The sequence below is a fragment of the Ursus americanus genome, chromosome 6 (assembly GCF_024610735.1).
Source record: "Ursus americanus isolate L20-20 chromosome 6, mUrsAme1.1.p, whole genome shotgun sequence".
Classification (NCBI taxonomy): domain Eukaryota; kingdom Metazoa; phylum Chordata; class Mammalia; order Carnivora; family Ursidae; genus Ursus; species Ursus americanus.
This window is the reverse complement of record NC_142132.1, coordinates 10,046,815-10,066,720: the sequence shown is the minus strand read 5'-3', so window position 1 is coordinate 10,066,720 and position 19,906 is coordinate 10,046,815. Positions and strand designations below refer to the sequence as shown.

General features: G+C 51.6%; 1 protein-coding gene across 20 annotated transcripts in view; it reads right to left on the bottom strand.

The window, feature by feature from the left end:
- Nucleotides 1-19,515, bottom strand: part of FGFR2 (fibroblast growth factor receptor 2) — a 101,200-nt gene extending 81,685 nt beyond the window's left edge. For 14 of the 20 annotated variants that reach the window (XM_045803288.2, XM_045803290.2, XM_045803289.2 and 11 more), the window contains exons 1-2: nucleotides 19,077-19,514; nucleotides 14,918-15,193 (exon numbers count right to left, since the gene is read on the bottom strand). In XM_045803288.2, coding sequence (XP_045659244.1) covers nucleotides 14,918-15,086 — 169 coding nt within the window. In that variant the 5' untranslated portion in view covers nucleotides 15,087-15,193; nucleotides 19,077-19,514. Of the gene's footprint in view, nucleotides 1-14,917; nucleotides 15,194-19,076 lie in introns of all 20 variants that reach the window. The other 6 variants (XM_045803299.2, XM_087862653.1, XM_087862654.1 and 3 more) reach the window with 2 other exon arrangements.
- Between the last annotated feature and the right edge of the window lie 391 nt (nucleotides 19,516-19,906).

The window sequence follows — 19,906 nt, the reverse complement described above, 5'->3', positions numbered from 1 at the left end:
TCGTCTGCCTCAAGTCCCCACGGCTCTGCTTGAGCTGAAACCTCAGAAGTGAGTCCTCTGTTCAAAAAGCAATTCCCAAACATGCCATTAGATTAGAAGCAGAAACGAGCACTACAGGTCATGTCCCAGTAGCCCGCACCGCCAGTCGGATATACAACGAGGAGTCTATGCGCTTGACTGGCTGGTCACCCAGGCCTGAGCCTCCTGCCTTCTGGAAACACTTGCCAGACGCGGAGGAAGCTGGCGCTTCTCAAGATCTTCAGGGCTTCCTTGGGCACACTGCTGGTGGCCCCACCGACTAACCCAGACTCCTGGGACATCTCTCCCAGCAGGAAGGTACTCCCTATATCAGGAAGGGACCTGGCGGGGTGGGGACAGGGCTTCAGGAGGGAAAGGAATGAATGAATGCGATTTGCCGGACCTTGACCAAGCCGATCTTTAAGATCAGGAGTGGCCTGGCAAAGGTGTTGCCTCTAAAATGAACACAACACCTCCGGTTCTGAAAACCTCATCTGCCCTCAACATGTCTTCAGCTCCCCGAGTCCTGACAACGGCACAGCCCTCTTCCTCGTATAAAGGAGTTAAGCCACCTTCCTAATCGGATGCTCCTTCAATTCCCATAGCGGGTCCTGAGCCCTTCCTCTTAGGCACACCCCCATATAATTTAGGTCTATCTATGGGGTTAAGGCTCTGGTCCCAGCTCTGTCCCTGCCCTGGTGACTCTTGGGAAAAGGACACACTGGAGACGTTAACACACTGAGAACAGACCTCAGTCCCAATCCGCCACTTATAAACTGTGCCACTGGAAACAAGCTTCTCAGCTTTTGTCATCACTTCCTGTTTCTTCACCCGCAAACCAGGAACGTAATAAAAGAGAGAGCGGGCAACAAGCATCCAGCTTGGGACCCGGCACAGAAACACGAATGTACCCACCAGCAGCAAGACCTTCCAGCCGAAATCATGCTCCTCAGCGACAGCAGATGAAGCATGAAAGAAAAGAAAAGCCACCTAACCAGGTATTCTCAACATGGAAGGATGGGGATATAACAGAACAGAGGGGACCCTTCTAGTATATTCCTGGCACCCCCAGCACAGTTTAGCGTTAATCATCTACAGTGTCATTTTGTTTTCTGCTTGTGTGCGTGTGTGAGTTCCTAACTACAGAGCCCTGTGGTGGAGTTCCTGGCTTCCTGGGACCTCCTCCTCCCTCCACACCTGGCTCTGGGGTTGAATCCCACCCCTGGCTCTGGGGGTCCCTTCCCTGCACTCTGTTCCCCTCCATCTCGGCAGCTCTTCCCACCCACTCCAGGTCAGTGCGGCTCAAGTCCCCGCTCACAGGCTCCCCCTTCCAGCTGCCCAGCTACAGGGGTGCTACCCCAAACCAGCACGTGCCCTTCCTTCCACGTCTTCCCCGCCTGAGCCTCTTGCTGACTGGCATCACCACGCAACACGACTCAAGCTCCAAGTCCCCACGAAAGCCCCGCTTCTCCCTCCTGCCTGCATCTGCACCCCTGTGAATTCTCTCTGAAACAGCTCTGGAAAGAGGGCAAGGGCAAGACCTCACTGGCGCAGGCTCACTCCAAGCCCCTACCTTTTCTCCAAAAGACCTCTACGATGCCCCCAACCCACCGTCACAGTCCACCCTATGTATCCACCACGGACCACCAGAGCAAGCTTCTGAAAAGCAAAACTGAACTTACCTTAAAAAAAAAAAAAAAAAAAAAAAAGGCAGCGACCACTCCCCACTCTGACAGGGTAAAACCCAAAGAACATCACCCACATTAAGGCCTTGGTTGCTCCAGGCCCCAGATCCCTCTCCACCTGCTCCCTCATACCCGAGACTTGTCTGTTCTCATGAGCACTCTTTCCTCTACCCGGAAACCCTGCCCCACTACTCTGCCTGGCAAACTCCTATTCAGCCTTCAAAGCCCAGCTCAAATAGCATCTCCTCCGTGAAAATTCCTGATTCTAATGAACATGGCCCACAGTGCTCTCACCTCCAAGACACTACAGCCTTTGTTGATACATCTAGTACATACGCAGCCAAACACAGCCCGCCTCCCCCACCCACCCTCTCCAACTGGGCTGCTTGAGGACGGGACCAGCACAGTGCTTCCCAAACTCTATTTTGCATAAAGACCTGGAGAGTTCATTAAAACACAGCTCTTTGGGTCCCACTTCCAAAGTTTCTGCATCAGTAGATGTCGAGTGGGATCTGAGAGTCTGAATTTCCCACAAGCTCCCAGATAATGGTCACGGTGCTGGTCCAGAGCCCACATTGAGAGAAGTTCAGCGCCAGTGTCCAAGGGCAAGAGTCTGAGACCTGGTTTTGCAGTGATGACCCCTCAGCCCCTTCCCATTACTGAGCCTGAGCCCGGGTTTACAGAAGAGGAAAAACACCTCCGGGCTAGCCTGCTGCTGGTCAAGGTCATTATGAGGACAAACCAAGAGGCTGCCTAGGAAGGCCTTTGTAAACCCTGAAGTGGGGGGCACATCCGAGAGAAAACATCCCTCACCCCAGCTCCGGCCAGGGTGGGCCCGGGTTCCTATGTGTGGGCTATAGCTTGATCCTAACTGAGCAGATTTTTTTTTTCCCCAATCACATGGGAACCCTGATTTGCATTCCTCTGACTTTAAGACAGGGTTTTCTTTCAAATGTGCAAATCTGTCACATCATATCTATGTAAGTTACCTAAGTGGGGATTTCTGGAATGTTCACAAATGGAACTAAACATCCAAGGATCTTGCGAGAGTTGTTACTAACACCGATGACACCTGTTTGATGACTTTAGGGAGGGAAGAGGCCTGGGGCTTATTAAAATAGCATTTACTGTTCATCCGTCCAACAAATCGGGGATACCTGATCTGTATATGGGGGCACAGAAACCCCAGCAGAGTTCTCTTGACAGGACGCCTTACCACAACCCCACAGCATGCTGGGAGTAACCCTGACACCAAACCCCTCGGGCAAGGGGCCCAGCCCGTGCCCTGCACAGCTCCCAAGCTTGAGGAGCCAAGTTATAGCAAGTGCGGTAACTGGCCTGCTTTCCAGAGTCCATGTCCCGTGTAGTCAGAGGCTCTGACTATATTCCAGGGGCGGCAAGTCACTCTTCCACACTTAGTGTTACCCCTGGCTCCTCGAAGCTGCTCCGGGCCCAGTTCACCCCCTGACATGGACAGAAATAAACAGTCCACACCGCACACTCAAGTGGGAACGTTCGCCCTACAAGTCCCTGAAAGGTTAGATCGTGTCCAGATCCTCGGTGACATTTTCCCCCAGCCCTCCCCTCAGGAGCACAGGAATATAGTGCCCCCAGGGACAAAAGAAAAGGGAAAGGGGGCGGGGTAGGAGTTCCTCCATGAGGGCATGGCCACCTCCTGCGCTTCAACTCGGGGCCCTTTGCCGGTACCGATCTGCAAGTTTACTTAAAGGGCTGGACCTTCCTACTCTCAGCAGGACCCCAGCTCCAACACTTGCTCAGAGTCTGCAGCTGTGTCCCAGGACTGGTCCCCCCCCTTCACCCAGCAGCATCCCGGCCATTTACAAATGAAGGGACAGCAGCTGGATACTGGGAAACAGATGGCCCTCCTTATTTGAATGGGTTTGATCTGGCAACACAGGCCTCAGCAAGTTCGGGCCTGGCCGGGCCAGAAATCATGATCAGGCTGAAGGCACAGATTCATAGCCTGAGGGGTCTTTAGCAAGCAGCTGGGTCGGAATGACCTCTTGGAGAAGTTTCCTAAAGTGGGAGGGGGCAGGGAGCCTCTGCGGTGGGTGGGGCGCGTCCCCAGCTGGCTTTGCCCCCCAAGACCAAGAAAGGCAGGACGGAGAAAACCAGGTCCAAGCCCCAAGCCCCAAGGATCCCTTTTCTCCAGTGATTTACAGAGAAAAGGAAATTTTCCTCTTGGGCGATCCTGTGCCCCAGGACTGAAACCACATTCATTCAGGAAATTCCAAATTAAGAAAGGTGCCACCAGGGTTAAACCCTAACCTTTCTCCTAGGCCCTAAGCCGCGCATTTGCATAGAAAGAAAACCTTCTTGAAAACAAACTCTGAAGAGATCCCACTTCTCCAGGCACAGCCCCTTGCAAAACCCACCAGAGCATCTCACCTTGGAAGGGGCTGTGCTGGGCCCCCAAGCATCTTGGCTTGCTGTGGAGGACATACCTGCCCTTTTTAACCCAAGACTGTGCCCCACCCCACTCCAGGGAAAGGGGGGAGCCTTACTTGAACCCCCAGGTCCCCGGGTGAGGTCCCACAATCGGTGTTCACTACCCAGGCCAGGTCCACCGGGCTCCCCTGCCCTGCACCATCCCCCTGCCTCCATGGCAGCCTGGTAAACAACTGTAGCTCCGGAAAAGAGACAGTCGGGGAGGAGGCTGAGAGTTACCCCTTGACCACCTGTCCACAGGCCACACCTGTAAGGGTGGGCACCTCAGGGCAACAAGTGAACACACACAGAGGCCAGCAGAGGGGCCAAGCAGCCAAGGAAGCCACCTGGCCAGCCCATCCGGCTGGTACAAACTAGGGCCGAGGCAGGGGGTCCAGCTGACCCATCAAGGTGGGTGCCCACCTCCCTGCCAAGAGCGGCCTCGGGAAGCTGCATAGTTGGAGCACCCAGAAAAATCCTCGGAGCTCCTGCCTCCCTGTGAGCCTCGCCATCATGCTTCTTCAGAGCACCTGCACCCTGCATGGGAACTGGCGCCTCATTTCTGTAGCTCTGTGACAAAGGTAGATGGCCACCCACTCAACAGCACCTGCGGCTGTTTTTGGCTTGCCGTGCTATCCCCACAGAACCTAGCACATAGTAGGGTTTCAAAAACTATACCTGGGGGAACAAAGCCAAAGCCAATGACGCTGCAGCGGGAAGAGTGTGTCGATGATCTGCTGTCTCTGCCAAGCTCTGCAAGTTATCACCCCACCAGGGCTGCGAGGCGTACAGGGAAATCTGCAGGGTCTCCTCCGGCCAAGCATTCGACACCCTCTGTCCAACACTGCGCACCCCCTTCTCAACACCCGCAACCCCTGGATGTTCTGCAGTCACTGTCCAAGTTCAGCAGGGTCCAGAGGACTAAACCAGCCCCGATTCACCTCCATGTCCAGCCAGCTCCACTCAGAAATTACTTTTAACCACCCAAAATGAGCTTTGTTTGCTTTCAAAATGCTCTACTCCCCAGCCTCTTCCTCCTCTTGGGAGGCCCCTCCTAGCCAAGGCATGTACCTATTGTTTCTTCTGACCGGGTATTTTTTCCCCCCACTATTTTTTTTTTCTTTCTCGTAAGGGCCAGGTATTTCTCATTTCCATGGCATTTGTCATTGCCATGACTGCAGGTGATAGGAGCCCCAGGCACACCAGTCTGCACAGGTGGGTCTTGACCCCACGGAAAATCAGACATGCGGAAGAACAGCTTGACACATTACCAGAGTGCCAACCAACAAGTCAAACATTTCGTAGTGCCAGAGCAAACTCCCAGAAAATGGGCAAGTACCTAGACCAGCCAGCCTGACCTGCCCCAACTCCTGTAGCGGGACTTAGCATGGATCACCAACTGGGACTCACAGCATCTCCCTCCGTCTACTGGGCAGAAGAAGGGTTAGCTTCTTAGTAATAAGCTACATACCACCGGAAGCCATTCTAGAAGAATCACAAAGGAATGGTTTTACTGCCCGTGACTTTTCTTCAAATCGCTTTAGGAAAATAGGTGTGGATATGTGGGGAAGAGACAGAGTCACCCAGCAGCGTTCTTACACGTTTAAGAGTCAAATGACAGATTTAGGAAAGAATGAGGGGGCCACCACAGTATTCCACAAAATACCCTCCTACTCAGGAAAGACAAGGAATCAACCAATAAATCTTTGTCCTACCAATAAATTCACCCAAACGCCTGGGCCCATGCTAACTGTGGGGCCTTGGAGGAAACATTTCATCTCCAAGAGTCTCGGTCAAGAGTCTCCTCCACAGGGGCGCCTGGGTAGCGCAGTCGTTAGGCGGCTGCCTTCGGCTCAGGGCGTGATCCCGGCGTTCCAGGATCGAGTCCCACATCGGGCTCCTCCGCTGGGAGCCTGCTTCTTCCTCTCCCACTCCCCCTGCTGTGTTCCCTCTCTCACTGGCTGTCTCTCTCTGTCAAAATAAATAAATAAAATCTTTAAAAAAAAAAAAAAAGAGTCTATGAATGCCTGGGGTGAGCTGGAGTGTTCAGATTAGAGCTGGGGGGAGAGCGGAACTGGAGGAAGGTGGTCACAAGGTACAAACTTCCAGCTGTAACATGAACAAGGACTAGGCATGATGGCTGTCGTCACCATGGCTGTGTCGGGTAGTGACACTTGTTCAGGGAACAGATCCCAAGAGCTCTCATCACAAGAGAAACTATGTATTTTTTTTGCATCTATGGGAGATAATGGATATTAAAGTTACTGTGATAATCATTTCATAATATAAATAAGTCAAATCATCATGCTGTATTCCCTACACTTACACAGCGCTCTGTGTCTGCGTATCTCAATTAAACAGGGGAGAAAAAGATTAGGGATAGTACAGGTCAAGGTACCCAGCACCGTGTCTGACACATGGCAGGCATTCATCCTCATCCTCATCCTCTCAAGGAATGGGCTAAAGAAATGGCCCCATCCATCCATTCTGACCACTCCCCCTCACACCCTGGCCGATCCTATCAAGTGACCCCGCAAGGTTATAGCAGGCAAAGTATTGCTCAGCTCCTCGCCCCCAGTCATGTAGGTCCCCTCACAATTTCCTTCCCTTCCCTAAATTCTGGAAGCCCAGCTACCTATGCCCCGAGGAATGCCCCAGCAGGCCGCCCAGGAGAAGTCACTATGGACAAACTTGGCCAGGATGTCCATAACGTGCTACGAGCGCTCGCCTCATGGCCCGGGCAAAAGCAGAGCCCGCTACACCCCAACCCCGCCCCCCCCAAACCCAGTCTCCATCATTCTTCAATCCTTTGGAAACCTCAAACAGAAAACTCTTTCCTTGCCAAAATATACTGCTCTCCACGAAGTGTGTGTCCCACCATGACGACAGAACTGCAACCGCGTTTTCTCAATGGGGAAAAACAGGTCAACCCAGAACCATCTGGACTGCAGCCAGCAAGAAGATCAGAGCACGTTTCTGAAGTCCAGACTTATAAAGACCCAAGATAATAAAAAGGGCTGGATAAACCAGGGCCTTGAGCACCCTTTCTGTTAATGTAAATGAACTCCCATCAGAGAATTTATCATTTACATTGTAGGGTAAATACACCTGAAATACTGGTTTTAAATCCTCTATCGGGGCACCTGGGTGGCTCAGTCCGTTAACCCTCCGACTCTTGGTCTCAGCTCAGGTCATGATTTCAGGGTCATGATCTCAGGGTCGTGAGATCAAGCCCCACATCATCCGACTCCACCGCAGCTTAAGATTCTCTCCCTCTTCCTCCCTCCTGCCTACTTTAAAAAATCAAAAATTTAAAAAATTTTTTAAACCCTTTATCAAGTTTTTTACATGGACAAGAAGCAGGGATGAGTAGAGAGAAAAGCAGCATTTATCGAGCACCTCTTCTAGGCCAAGAACTACGGTAAGGAAAGGCTCCACATCCATTTGCATTTAATCTTCATATTCTCCCTCTTTACATAGATATTATCAGCCCCATTTTAGATAAAGGGACGCTCAGAGAGGTTATCTATCTTATCCAAGGCCACAGCACCAGGAGACAGGAGAGTGATTCAAGCCCGACTTGCCTAACCCCCAAGGCTAAGTTCCTTCTGTCTGTGTCCAAAAAGCACATCACGTATCATTCAAAAGTAGTTTATTCATTTTTATGGAGAAAAAAAAATGTCAGATAAAAAATTTAAGCTAATTTTATAGGGGCTTTTCGGTCTTTTAAATTTGAGTGATATTAAATTTGAAACATTTAGAACATTTAGAGTCCATATTCAATTGGGAACCTACCTCCCATCAGCTAAGAATGCAACGTGTTTTGGTGGAAACCCAGGAGGCTTTGGCGGACAAGGAGGCGCCCCTTAAAGGCAGCCAGCCACACTCCTACGGGGCCATCTCACCATCCACTGAGAATCTGAAGTTAGAGGGTTTTCCAAAAAGTTTAAACCAAAACTTGTCACTGCAAAGATCCTTATTTTCACTCTGAGGCCCCTCCCCACCCCACTCCCCACCCAACAGGCCAAGTTGGCCTTTATGATGTCTACATAGTCTTAAAACATTACAACTGGTCATGTATGGAAAACCTTAACAGTAAACGGTCATGTGTAAAGAGAGGCCAGATAGAATCACAAAGAAGGAGTTCTCATGTTGGAAAATTAACATGACAATTCATGTAGAGTTTCTCAGTGTCAGAGCTGAGGACTGAGTTCCTTTCTTTCCAGCAAAGGTGATATATAAATCATATAAATAAATACGTCCCTTGTCCTCATTCCTGAATATATCCGAACTTTCCTTAGAAGCTGGTTTTTGACCTCCTCATAAAACATATGCACTATAACCTGAAATTCCAAATATGTGCATTCCATTCGTACAGGACTTGGAATTTACCATTCTTCACCTGGACAAGGGGTTAAAGGAAAGAATATGCCACAGCTTGGCTCCCTGACTCACTACAAAAAGAATTTGAAATTTACAATATTCACATGAAGTGGCAAAAATCCAGAATGAGGCGTAATGACTTACGTATTCCAAAGTGGAATAAATGACAACAGCTCACGCCCAGCATCTTACAACTCCATCACGGTGCAAGTGTCCCAAAACCAAAATTACTGAAAACCTAAAGCATGCCCATTTTACATAACATACACTCTTCAAGGACAGCCACAGTCTGTACTGAGAATTAAATATACTTTTGCATGAATACAGAAGTGGTAAAAGCTTGAAGTTACATAAATGAAGCCCAGTGAAAGCTACTATTTTGGGTTTTCTATCATGCCCTTTTAAAAAGGGGTAGTTACAGATCAGAGCAAGGAAGGCAAAAAAAAAAAAAAAAAAAAAAAAACACTTGGGAAAAACGTAACCTTTGTTAATTTCAGAAGGGGCCATCTCCAAGACACACAGGATCCTTCTGGTAAAGCGGCCAACAGCTTGTTCAACCAGACTCATCAAAGAGCCTGGTCTCAGGCTGGCTTCCCTACCTCCTTCTTTACATTCCCTAATTCAAGAAGGCCAGAGCTGAACAGGCTGGGTCACTCCAGGTCTACCTGGGTAATTAAAAGAAAGTGGCTGTTTTGTGGAGACTCTACGGCTTCCAGAAAGCCTCAAGGCTTCTCATGAAGATAAAACATTTTCCCCAAAATGGAACATGAGTTATACATAGATTTAGAATCTCATGTCTGGGCGCCTGGGTGGCTCAGTCGGTTAAGCGTCTGCCTTCTCCTCAGGTCAGGATCCCAGGGTCCTGGGATGAGGCCCCTTTGGGGTTCCCTGCTCAGCAGGGAGACTGCTCCTCCCTCTGCACCCCCCCCCATGCGTGCTTGCGTGCTCTTTCTCTCAAAAATAAATAAATAAAATCTTTAAAAATAAATAAATAAAATTTCACATCTGGGACCCTTAGCTGTCTCAGTCTGTAGAGCAGGTGACTCTTGATCTCAGGGTCATGAGTTCAAGCCCCACGCTGGGCACAGAGCTTACATTAAAAAAAAATAATAAAATAAATAAAAATAAAAATAGTGAAATCTCGGGGCGCCTGGGTGGCTCAGTCGTTAAGCGTCTGCCTTCGGCTCAGGGCGTGATCCTGGCATTCTAGGATCGAGCCCCACGTCAGGCTCTACCGCTAGGAGCCTGCTTCTTCCTCTCCCGCTCCCTCTGCTTGTGTTCCCTCTCTCGCTGGCTGTCTCTCTCTCTGTCGAATGAATAAATAAAATCTTTAAAAAAAAAATAAAAATAGTAAAATCTCAAGTCCAAGAGCCTCTAACAAGTCCAAGCTGTGTTCTTAGGAATCTGCTCATCTTGGATACAATGATGCTGACACGTAACTGCTCAGACCCCACCCCCCACTTCAGCTAAGGCCACAGGTTCAGACCCTACATCGGGTTCACTGTTCAGCCACATACAGCCTTGAACACGGTCACCATCGGTTCAAAGAAAGCACAGTAAAAAGGCCGGTCAGAGAAAAGGCCGTGAGGCAAAGGTGTGGCCCGCTGAGCAGCATCGAGCATTTCCAGGCCATTAAAGCTGAAAAAGCAGAGCCATCTCTAAGCAGATGCAGCAAATGGATAAAAAAAGAATACAAAACGTAAGGCTGAAGTCACCCCTCCTCAAGGAAAACAAATAATAAAGATCATGGGCATTTCCGCACAGCGGCAGGAAGCCCATTGGACCGGAGTCACTTATGGTATTGCCTGAAAAACTTCCCCTAAACAATTTCTGAGTTGCCCACCCAGACAAGCCACCATGCTAAGAATCCAATCAGGGCCGTGGAAAGTAGCACACCAGCTTACTTCCTACCTGGTGCCCCAAAACCAATTTCCCACGTTCTCCTTGAAAGACTTAAAATCAGACAGCTTCCATGGAAATGGAAAATGAGGCCAGACTCTGGGGAGAAAGGGTGGTAGCCTTTTAACAATTCCTCTAGATAAGTCAACACCCAAACAACAGACTTCAGGCTGCAAGGCTACTGGATACGTTTTACGGAGAATGTGAGCACTAAACAGGACTCTTCCTGTCTCAACACGACCCTGGTATTGCATAACCAGGTAATTCCTCATTCAGTCCCATACTGGAAACATCTCCTGTTGGATCGCTCTGGTTATCTGGAACTCTCACCCTCAGCTGAGCCAGAAGGACTTGGGAAGAACCCCTTCTGGTTCCTCGTGGAGAGGTGGGGGGGTCAACCCCACAGCAGGTACTCAGCGTTCTGACTGGTTAAAGTAACAGGCAGAACACCACACTCACTGAATTCGGATCGGAGGGAGCGAGTATAGAAACTACACAAACGCCAACTCTCTCAGCGTGCCAAACTGTCACTCTCAAAGTGATATTAAGCACAGTTCTTTGTCTCTGATTGTGAAATACTTTACATACTAATAAAGGATGTGTACTTTATTGTGTATTTACCTGCGTATGCCTGCATTTGGTTTAACTGACCAAGAGTAAGTCCTTGTTCCTAAGCTAACTCTCAAGTTCCAGTCGACTCTTAAATATGAACACTCGCACTGAGAAACAAAGATGCAGATAATACAAAACAGAAGATTATTTTAAATCATTCGCTCTTGGTATGCGGATATATTCTTTTTTTTTTCTTTTCTTTTAACTTGCAATTAAATGCGTATGGCTGATGTTGTGGCATTTATAATACTTCTAACAAAGGACTTAAACCGTGCTGGAGAAATCTGACTTCGAAAGCTCTCCATGTGTGTCTTTCACTCACCCGCTCTGCTACTGAGCTTTGGACCAACTCACATCGGTCCAGGAGAGCATCACCTCTTAGAAGGTTGCCCAAAAAACTGGTTTAAAAAAAAAAAAAAGGCAAACTACTTTCTTCCCAGGTTGCTGCTTTCCAGAATCACACTTTCTGGAGGGTGGGAAAGTAATTAGGGGTTTGGGGTTGGAAAAGCCCTTTTATTTTAGCTCCTACTGGGCTGGTGTAAACAAAGATATCATTAATGTCAACAATGACTTAATTAACCAGAGTAGGTGACGAGAACTTGAAAGTGTCACCCCTCCCCAGGATAATCAAGCTCGACTATACTTTAAATGATGAGAATATTAATCAACAGAACAGTACTAGGCATTGAGGACTGCCCCCCCCCCCGAGTCAATAACTGAATTTACAGCCTTCAGCCATTCCTCTACAACAATGAATGACCAACTGGAAATATTCTTTTTTAATCTGGGATATTAATGAAAATCTCCTAGAGATTATTTGCTTCTCAAGTCAGCTGAGTAGATCCAATCCTACTGTCTGTTACCACTTCGTCGTGTCCAGAAGACACATGGCATGTGACAGATGATATGAGAGGATGATATAGGATAATACCGTACAAAGCCGAGAAGACTGAAAAAGGATCCTCCAATCTTAGGGCTCAGGCTCCTTCCCGGAACTTCCTCGCATTTTTCCCCGGACACATTTTCCTCTGGTCCAGCCCAAGAGACCTGATCTAATCTGAGCCTTCAAATTAACAAACCAGAAAGTCTTCCAAGATGGGGCCTGGTGCAATAAAAGGTTAAGGTTGAACTTATGCTAACGAAAGCTATAGTTACACTCACCACAGAAGACAGCCTGGGACTGGCACACACTCATCCATCCATCGTCCCTCCATCTCTCCCCCCAATTCGGCAGGACCATGGCCTAAACTAGAGCTGTCCCAGTCAGTTGGCTTCCAGTTAACTCCTTTCCCATCAAGAATTAGACGACCTTCCTAATAGCCTCCGACACCAAAATAAAACTACCTGCAATGAGAACTCAGATAGGTTGCCAATATGGTACTGACAGACCAGGGCAGCCCAGGCGCTCCAGAAAGCTGTCTGGAGTCACAAAGGGCCTTCTCCGTGACAGAGCGACTTTCTTCTCAACTGTCCCCAAAAGCCTCCACGTTTCCTGACATTGTGGCACCGGGCAGGGCCAGCCCACATGGGACAGAGCAGACACGTGTGCCCACCTCATGGGCAACGGGGAGGTCAGCATGTCGTGGGTGCTCAGGAGACGCCAGGCCATGAGCTGACCACTCTCTGCTCCCAGGGACACTGAAATCTCCTGACGACCTTTTGATGTAAGGAACCAGAAGCCTCCTGAGGACGTTAATATACACTTAACATGAATGAAGACCTTCAAGATCATCTTATCAAACCATCGGGCCACAGAAAAGGGAAACAGAGGGACAGGGCTTCGCATGCTCTTCCAAAGCCACGCCTCTGCGGGTCTATTACCTTAAACGTCTCACCAACACTGGACACAAACCTCACAGAAGCTGTGAGCCCAGAAAAATGCATGAAACGACTTTGGCAAAGTATTTCCTATAATTTTGGAGAATTCGTGAACCACCCCACCCCCAAGCCCCAAGAGTATCCCCAGATCCCACCAGGTTGGGAAGACCTGCTTGCAACAATACTCCCATTGTTGGATACAAAATTTCACACAAAGAACCACTGGGGGCACTTTATCGCTGTCCATGGTTTCTTCCCCCTCTCTGCCCCACCTCTTTCTTCCTGCATATTTTAAACTTTCTTCAATAATTAAGAACAAGAAAAGAAGTCCTCCAGGACCGTTTTACACTTTCTGTTGAGATAAACTCCCAAGAATGCTGCCCTGAAAGTCAAAATGAAAAATGACAGTTTCTTCCTACCCTGGGCCATTCCAGGGCTCACCCGGTAAGGAAATCCTGGCTCAGCACGCAGCTGGGCCACGCACTCAAGGGAAAACCAGCAATTAGGAAACACATCTATTTTAATTATTAGCAAAATTAAGGAGGTACAGGCCTGACTTTCAGAAACCAGGACTCTTTTCTCTCCCGTTAAGTCCTTGAGAAAGGCATCGCCTTTGCAGATCACACGCGTGCTTACAATACAGCACAAGTCACAAGGAGGCCGTCCCCTCATCACCGCAGCTAGAGCCTGTTAAGTGCCACAGAGGCAAACTTTCGCCAGATTCCCCCTCCCAGAGATGGGGAAGCCACTGTGATGTCACCGCACCTGTTCTCATGAGGCCTTCACGCCTCTGCTTTAGACAGGGCACCGGCTTCACTCTGGCCAGTGCTGGACTGCTTTGGGTAAAATCAGGGTCTTTTTAGAAAAACTGTGGCCCTTACCTATCCTTTCATGACCCGAACACGGGGTCCCACTGGGAGCCCCTCTCTCAGCGCGGTCATCTCAGGCGGGAATGCAGCCCTCCTTCCCGTGTTGTCCTGACCCACCCTCTGTCCTTTGCCAGCCTGTGGCGCTGGGTGCTTTTCCAGAACAGCTGAGCTGACCCCAGACCACTCAGGACCACGGCAGGCCCCCAAAGCCAAGCAAGCACCAGGTGGGCTCTCAGCAAACAGGTTCATTAAGTGGCGATGAGTGCTGGGATCTGCCATTTTATTCTCGGATTACCACTCGAAAAATAACTCAGCTACCAATATTCCCGGCTGATGACAGATTTCAATGCCACCCCAAGTGGAGGCTTGGCTACTGTCGTCTCGGGAGGACCCGGGAAGGAGGTTCCAGACCGGCCCGGCTGAGTAATTCAGCCCCATGTAGGGTTCACAACTGGCTTTCTGCCTTTACAATTAAATTTCCAAAGCTGAAACACCAGTGTGTGGCCTGTTTGACCTGGAAGTTCTTAGATATGGGAGACACCCAGGTACCTTCACTTTCAAATTTACCTAAAATAGAATTTGCAGTATCTGTGACGTACTGCTTACGTAGTAGGAATTACAATGGCTTAAAAAAAAAAAAAAAGTAAAATGTCAGGGCAAGTCTGTGAACTTCAGAAGCTTCTTTTTCTCCTTAGACAATGAAAATAAAATGTCAGCATTTTAGATGTTGGCAATTTCCCTTCATGGCTCCATTTTTTAGAAAACAGCAATTCTTTACATCATAAGCAAGACCCTCTTCAGTCAGAATGCTCCTGCTAGGAAGGTTCTAGATGGCATTCACCTACAGGCTCTCCTCCCACAGCCCTCCTGGGCAGTGGAAAAGGTGAAGGGCCAGCTGCCTCCCTTACCCAGCGCAGAGAAACGCACACACCAAGAAACCAGCAAACTATACCGTTCTGCCTGCAGTGTCACGGCAAGGAACCTTCTCTAACCATCTCTGACTTGGGGGGGAGGGGTGCCGATCTCTGACCCGGGGGGGAGCAGAGAGCCCACTCCTTGCTCTTAAAGACTCACTTACAATGCAAGGGCAGCTGACTGGAAAACAGGCCTTGACCTCAGTGCCACTTCCCCAGACACATCCCCAAACAAACTTGGTGCCCTGAAAGGTGAGACGAAACCACTTACCCTCCGGCTCTAAAGTGGTATCCTCCACTAAATTGAAGGAGGGCCGGGCCAGGGACAAGGTTGCCATGGTGACCACGACCAGGCAGACGAAGCGGGCCCAGCTGACCATGGCTGCGGCGGTGCCAATCCCCCGTCCTCTTCCATATCTCCACGTGGACGTCACTCCCATCTGCACACCTGGTCTGCGAGCATGGACTGCCAGCAATGCCTCCAGCCTGCAATGGGCTCCGGAGCCGAGGTGCCGGTCTGGCCGCTGCTCCCGCGGTGCTGCAGCCTCTAGGGGAGACAGATCCGGCGAGTCAGTGAAATCCTCCCTGATGCCAGTTCGTGGAAACCCAAGTGGGCTACCACCGTTTCTCAGCCTCTGCATTATCTGCAAACCTGGCATGCGCGCCTCAGGGTCCCAGGTGTTCCCGCCAGACGGGTCCGCCACAAGCCGCGCTGGGCTGATTGTGAGCAAGCATACTTTTAAGAAAGAGTCTACAGGACAGGACTCCGTGCAGCCACGCCAAGTGAGGCAAAGCGCACTCTCTTCTGCCATCCACTGTCACCTCCACGGCCCTCAACACGCAGAAGCAACGTGACCTTAGTTTCAAGGGCAACTACAAAAGCAAGTTAACAATGCTCGGGTTGGCAGAACCGGCCTTGTTAACTTCTCTTAGGCCAACGGGGCTTTAGACAGCTGGATGGTGGAGGCGTCTGCGTGCGGACTTATTTCTGGGGCTGCAGCTGAACGGCCGGCTCCGCCCTCACTGTAGTACTCGGCATGAAAGGAGACCAGCAAAATAAAAGGAAGCCCAGGAAGGCTACCAAAAAGCCCCACCAGTTTACACTTGTCAGGATTCATTTTCCAATATGGAAATGTATTTCGGTCTTCCGCCAAGCAGCCACTTACAGAGAGTGAAGGAAATGCAAACACATTCAAAGCCACGGATCCAAAAAGAGGCTCAAAGCCTGAATCCCCTTCCACTGCCACTACAGGCAGCCCCGGCCTCCTGCCTCCTAAGTGTCTTCAGCCCACACAGGGTGGGCGACCGAGGGGAGTGGATGCAAGCTCTGAGAAATAACGCAGGTGTTTATTAAGGGACGATGGTGATATGTAAATTACTGTCATGGTAAGTGACTGGGCAAGTAACTTTCAATTTGTTAACCTATTGGCTAAAACTTCAGAAGTGACAGGGGGTGCTCCACTTACTGGTCTGTGACCCCAAGGCAAAGAGAATTGTCCAAGCTTAACTATTCCAAATAACTTCAAATGTATTCATTATCCTCAATGACCAAGTACAGAACAGAAATGCACCAACTTGAGAAAATTGGAAACAATCAGATTCGGTGAACCAAATAAACGAACCACATTTTAAGGACTGAGGGTGAGGGTGAGACCTTGAATATAAAAATCTCTAAAGTCCGGGCTTTTGGCATGCCAACCTGATGTTTCAAATTCTGCCATAAGATTTCAACATTGCCTGAGCCTCTCCAAAGCTACATCAGAAAAACTGTTCCTGTTAGCCCTGACTGAGGATTAAACTGGGAAAAGAAAAGCAGCACATACAAAAAGGTGTGATTCACAGCAAAAGCAAGAAAAGTGTGTGCCTGTGAGCACACCCTCTAATTTCAGGTTGCTTGAAGGATGTTTTTTTCCCCTAAATTTTCTTTCCTCTTGAAGTTAAGAGCCTCAAAAGATAACTCCCAATCTATTTCTACATACGTGTGGGAGGAAAGTACACAAGCATTCTCATTGATTTACTAAGCATTTCCAGAATGCATGGGAATGTTCTGCCTCTGACACAACTTCATGAACAATCTTAAATCCTAGCAGATTTCATCCAAGGCTGCTTCCCTGGCCACATCACCCACATGTCCCAGCCCAAAGGGTCGTCCTTTGCTCCAAGCAGAGAAAGCCATCCAGTGACCTAAATCAGCTAAATCTCAGACCATTCATTCATCCCATCAGCTTGCACAAGAAACTTGAATTTTAGTCATTACTAGGTCTAGGCCCCAGGCCGCCCCCTGCCCAAATCTCTGGAAGGCGGAGGCCTAAGGCAGCAGGTCTGCACGACTCCTCACCAGAGTGGACACAAGTGTGGAGGGACCTCCTAGGCGGGATAATTAGGTCCCGAGGCTCGGTGTTGGGAACACAGGCCCAGCAGGCTGCTGGCGGCCACAATCCCGGCTTCCTGCCTTCAATACCATAATCCTTCCTGGAGTCTGAGCCTCAGTGAAAGCCCCAGCGTGTTTACTTTTCCCCTTGAAAGGGAACTCTCTTCTCAGGCTCGGCTGTGGGAGGAGTTGTCACCCTCCCTATGATGGACGGCTCTTCGTGGCCACCCGCTCCCCGGTCTGTTTTCACCTGGGCACAAACCTGCCCCCAAAGACAGGCAAAGTGACAAGCAAGAGAGCCTGGCTGGAGAGTGGTCCCTATGCCAGGTTCGTGCTGGGCTCCTCGAGTAACCAAAATATTCCCAATCCCCCCCCCCCCCAACGCGCCAAGAAGGCAAACCCACACAGTGCCTACCTCACTGAGCTCCCACTGAGTGGTTATCTGGCCTCTGCCGGCTCACCCATGCTGAGCACTTGGGCACTTTGTTTCTGGTGGATTTTTACTTCAGGAAAGTCAACAGTCCCAGGCAAGGTTGGGATGCCTGTGTCCCCCCAGGGGGCAGACCTATCTCTGAGCTCAAAGCCTCCCTACTGTTCTCCATGTCTTCCGAGCTGAGTAATGGAGGGAGCTATCAGGGGTCAAATCTGGGCGGGGGGGGGGGGGTGGAGAGGAGGTTCCTCAACATACTGAAATATCAAAAAACACAAAATACAGGCGACCCAGGACGACAATCCATTCCGTGGTTAACGCTAGCAAGCCAGTGAGAACTTGCAGCAGCTTTGGGGAACTCCTAACCACTAGCAGCCCTGTTTCATTGTAGCATTTCTTTCATTTGTTTGCCTGGAATATCCTGTTTTCTCCCCCTTCTTGGGGCGCTAAAGAGCTCAGAGAAATCTGCATTTTAATTGACATTCCAGGGAGAGGGAGAGGGGCGCCTGATTGCTTTTCTATTCAAACTAAACAGGCTTTTCAGATGAAAATGAGTCGCGGCCAGTGGAAGATTTACAGGGATTTGGGACCAGGGGGACAATGGGGTTTTAAATGTTGATAGCATTTCACACCAAACACATAATGGGTGCCCCGAGTGTGAAAGCAGGTTTGCTTTTAAGGGTAGGTTTTATTGAACTGGGCCGGAGGAAGGCAGGCCCGGAGAAGGCTCTGGCAAGAGCGGGCTTCGAGGGGAGCGGCGGCGACTCGGCGCGCCAGCCCGGGACCCCTGAGTCTGGCCCTGTGGCCGCGAGGGTGGGAGCCAGCGCCTCGCAGGGCCCTCGGCTGACTCCCCGGCGCGGCCCCGGCGCTGAAAAAATGAGCGCGCAAGTTAGAACTCGCCTGCGCTTTCGACATCCCCGAGCTGCTGCCGGCAGAGCAGGCGGCGAGCTAGAAAAAGTCGGTCCAGTTCGCCCCCTAGCCCCAGGCGCGCTGCGCTCCCTCCAACGCCGACAGCGGCAGCGGGAGAGGGGCGCCGGTTACTGAAATCGGGGAACCCGAGCGGCCTCTTCCTCAAAGGTGCCGCCCCCGAGCACAGCCAGCCCTACGGAGAAGTCGCCGGGCCCATCCGGCGGCTCCCTCCCGGGGAAGCGTCTCCACACACACACACACACACACCCCGCCCGGCCTGGATGGGACGGGACGGGAGCCCCCCGCATCCAGAATGAGGCACCCCGAAGATGCCCCTCCGAACCCCGGACCTGCGGGGCCGAACCACCAGAGAGGCACCCCCGCCACTCGCCTGACCGCCCTGGGGGCGGAGGACCGCGCCGGCCGGTGGGACGGAGCCGGCCGGAGTTTGACAGGGAGGGGGTGTCAGTGCCAGAGGCAGATGTCAGCATCTGGATGGGGGTGATAAGTAGAGGCAGACCTTCCCAAGCGACCGCCGGCAGCACGCATCCCACTCCCCCATCACCTATGCAGCCAAAGAGGGAGGACAGGGAACAGGCTGCACCGTGCCAGTCCCCCGCGCCCTCCGCTCGGGGCATGGTGCACCCGGAGTCCCGAACTCCCGCGGCGCCAGCTTCCCCGGCGGGCGAGGCTCCCCGAGGCACCCGACACGGCGATTACCTTGAATGGCAACGCTCCTCGGCCGCCGGTCTGTCCCCGCGCCCGGCGTGAGTCGGGATGGAGCAAGCGACGAACTCGGGGGAAACTCCGAAACAGAGTGGTCCTCGGGTCCCGCCTGCGCCAAGGCTGCGAGGCTTCAGGCGCACCCCAGGCTGCGGAGGAGCGCGGGCATGACGCCCGCCGGCTGCCCTCGGGTTTGGGGAGCGAGAGGAAGAAAGGACTCAGGCTCGGCGTCTCCTCCACCAAACTTTGCTCGCAACTTGCGAACGCTCAGGGCGCCCTGGAAAGCCGCGGCCTCGGGGCGCCCGGGCCCCGCCAGCCCGGAAAGCAGTCGCCGCGCCGGGCCAGCTACGCCGCCCGCAGACCCCGCGGCGCCCGAGCTTTGTGGCGGCCGCGCTCGCTCACTCGCTCGCCCGCTCCGCACCCGCCGCCCGCCCGCTCGGCTCTCCGCGGCGCTCTCCGCCGCCGCCGCCGCCGCCGCCGCCGCCGCCGCCGCCGCCGCCGCCGCCGCCGCCGCCGCCGCCCCCTCCCCGCGGGTCACGCCCCCGCTGAAACCCGAGCCGTTTCCTGGACGGCGGCGCCCGCTCTGCCAATCAGCGCCGCGCGCCCGGCCGCCCCTGCTCCTCGCGGCTCCCGACGCCCGCGAGCCGCCCGAGACCCCGGCCACCGCGGGCCCCGAGAGGTGCGGCGACGGCCTCGCCCCGCGCCACCGCCCCCTTTCTTCCCTGGGGACTTAGACCGACGGCTTGTCTGCTGATCGCCTTGCGTTTAGTTCAAGGCAGAAAACAAATGACGGACTGCCTGCCCTACCCCTGGAGCGACTGCATGGG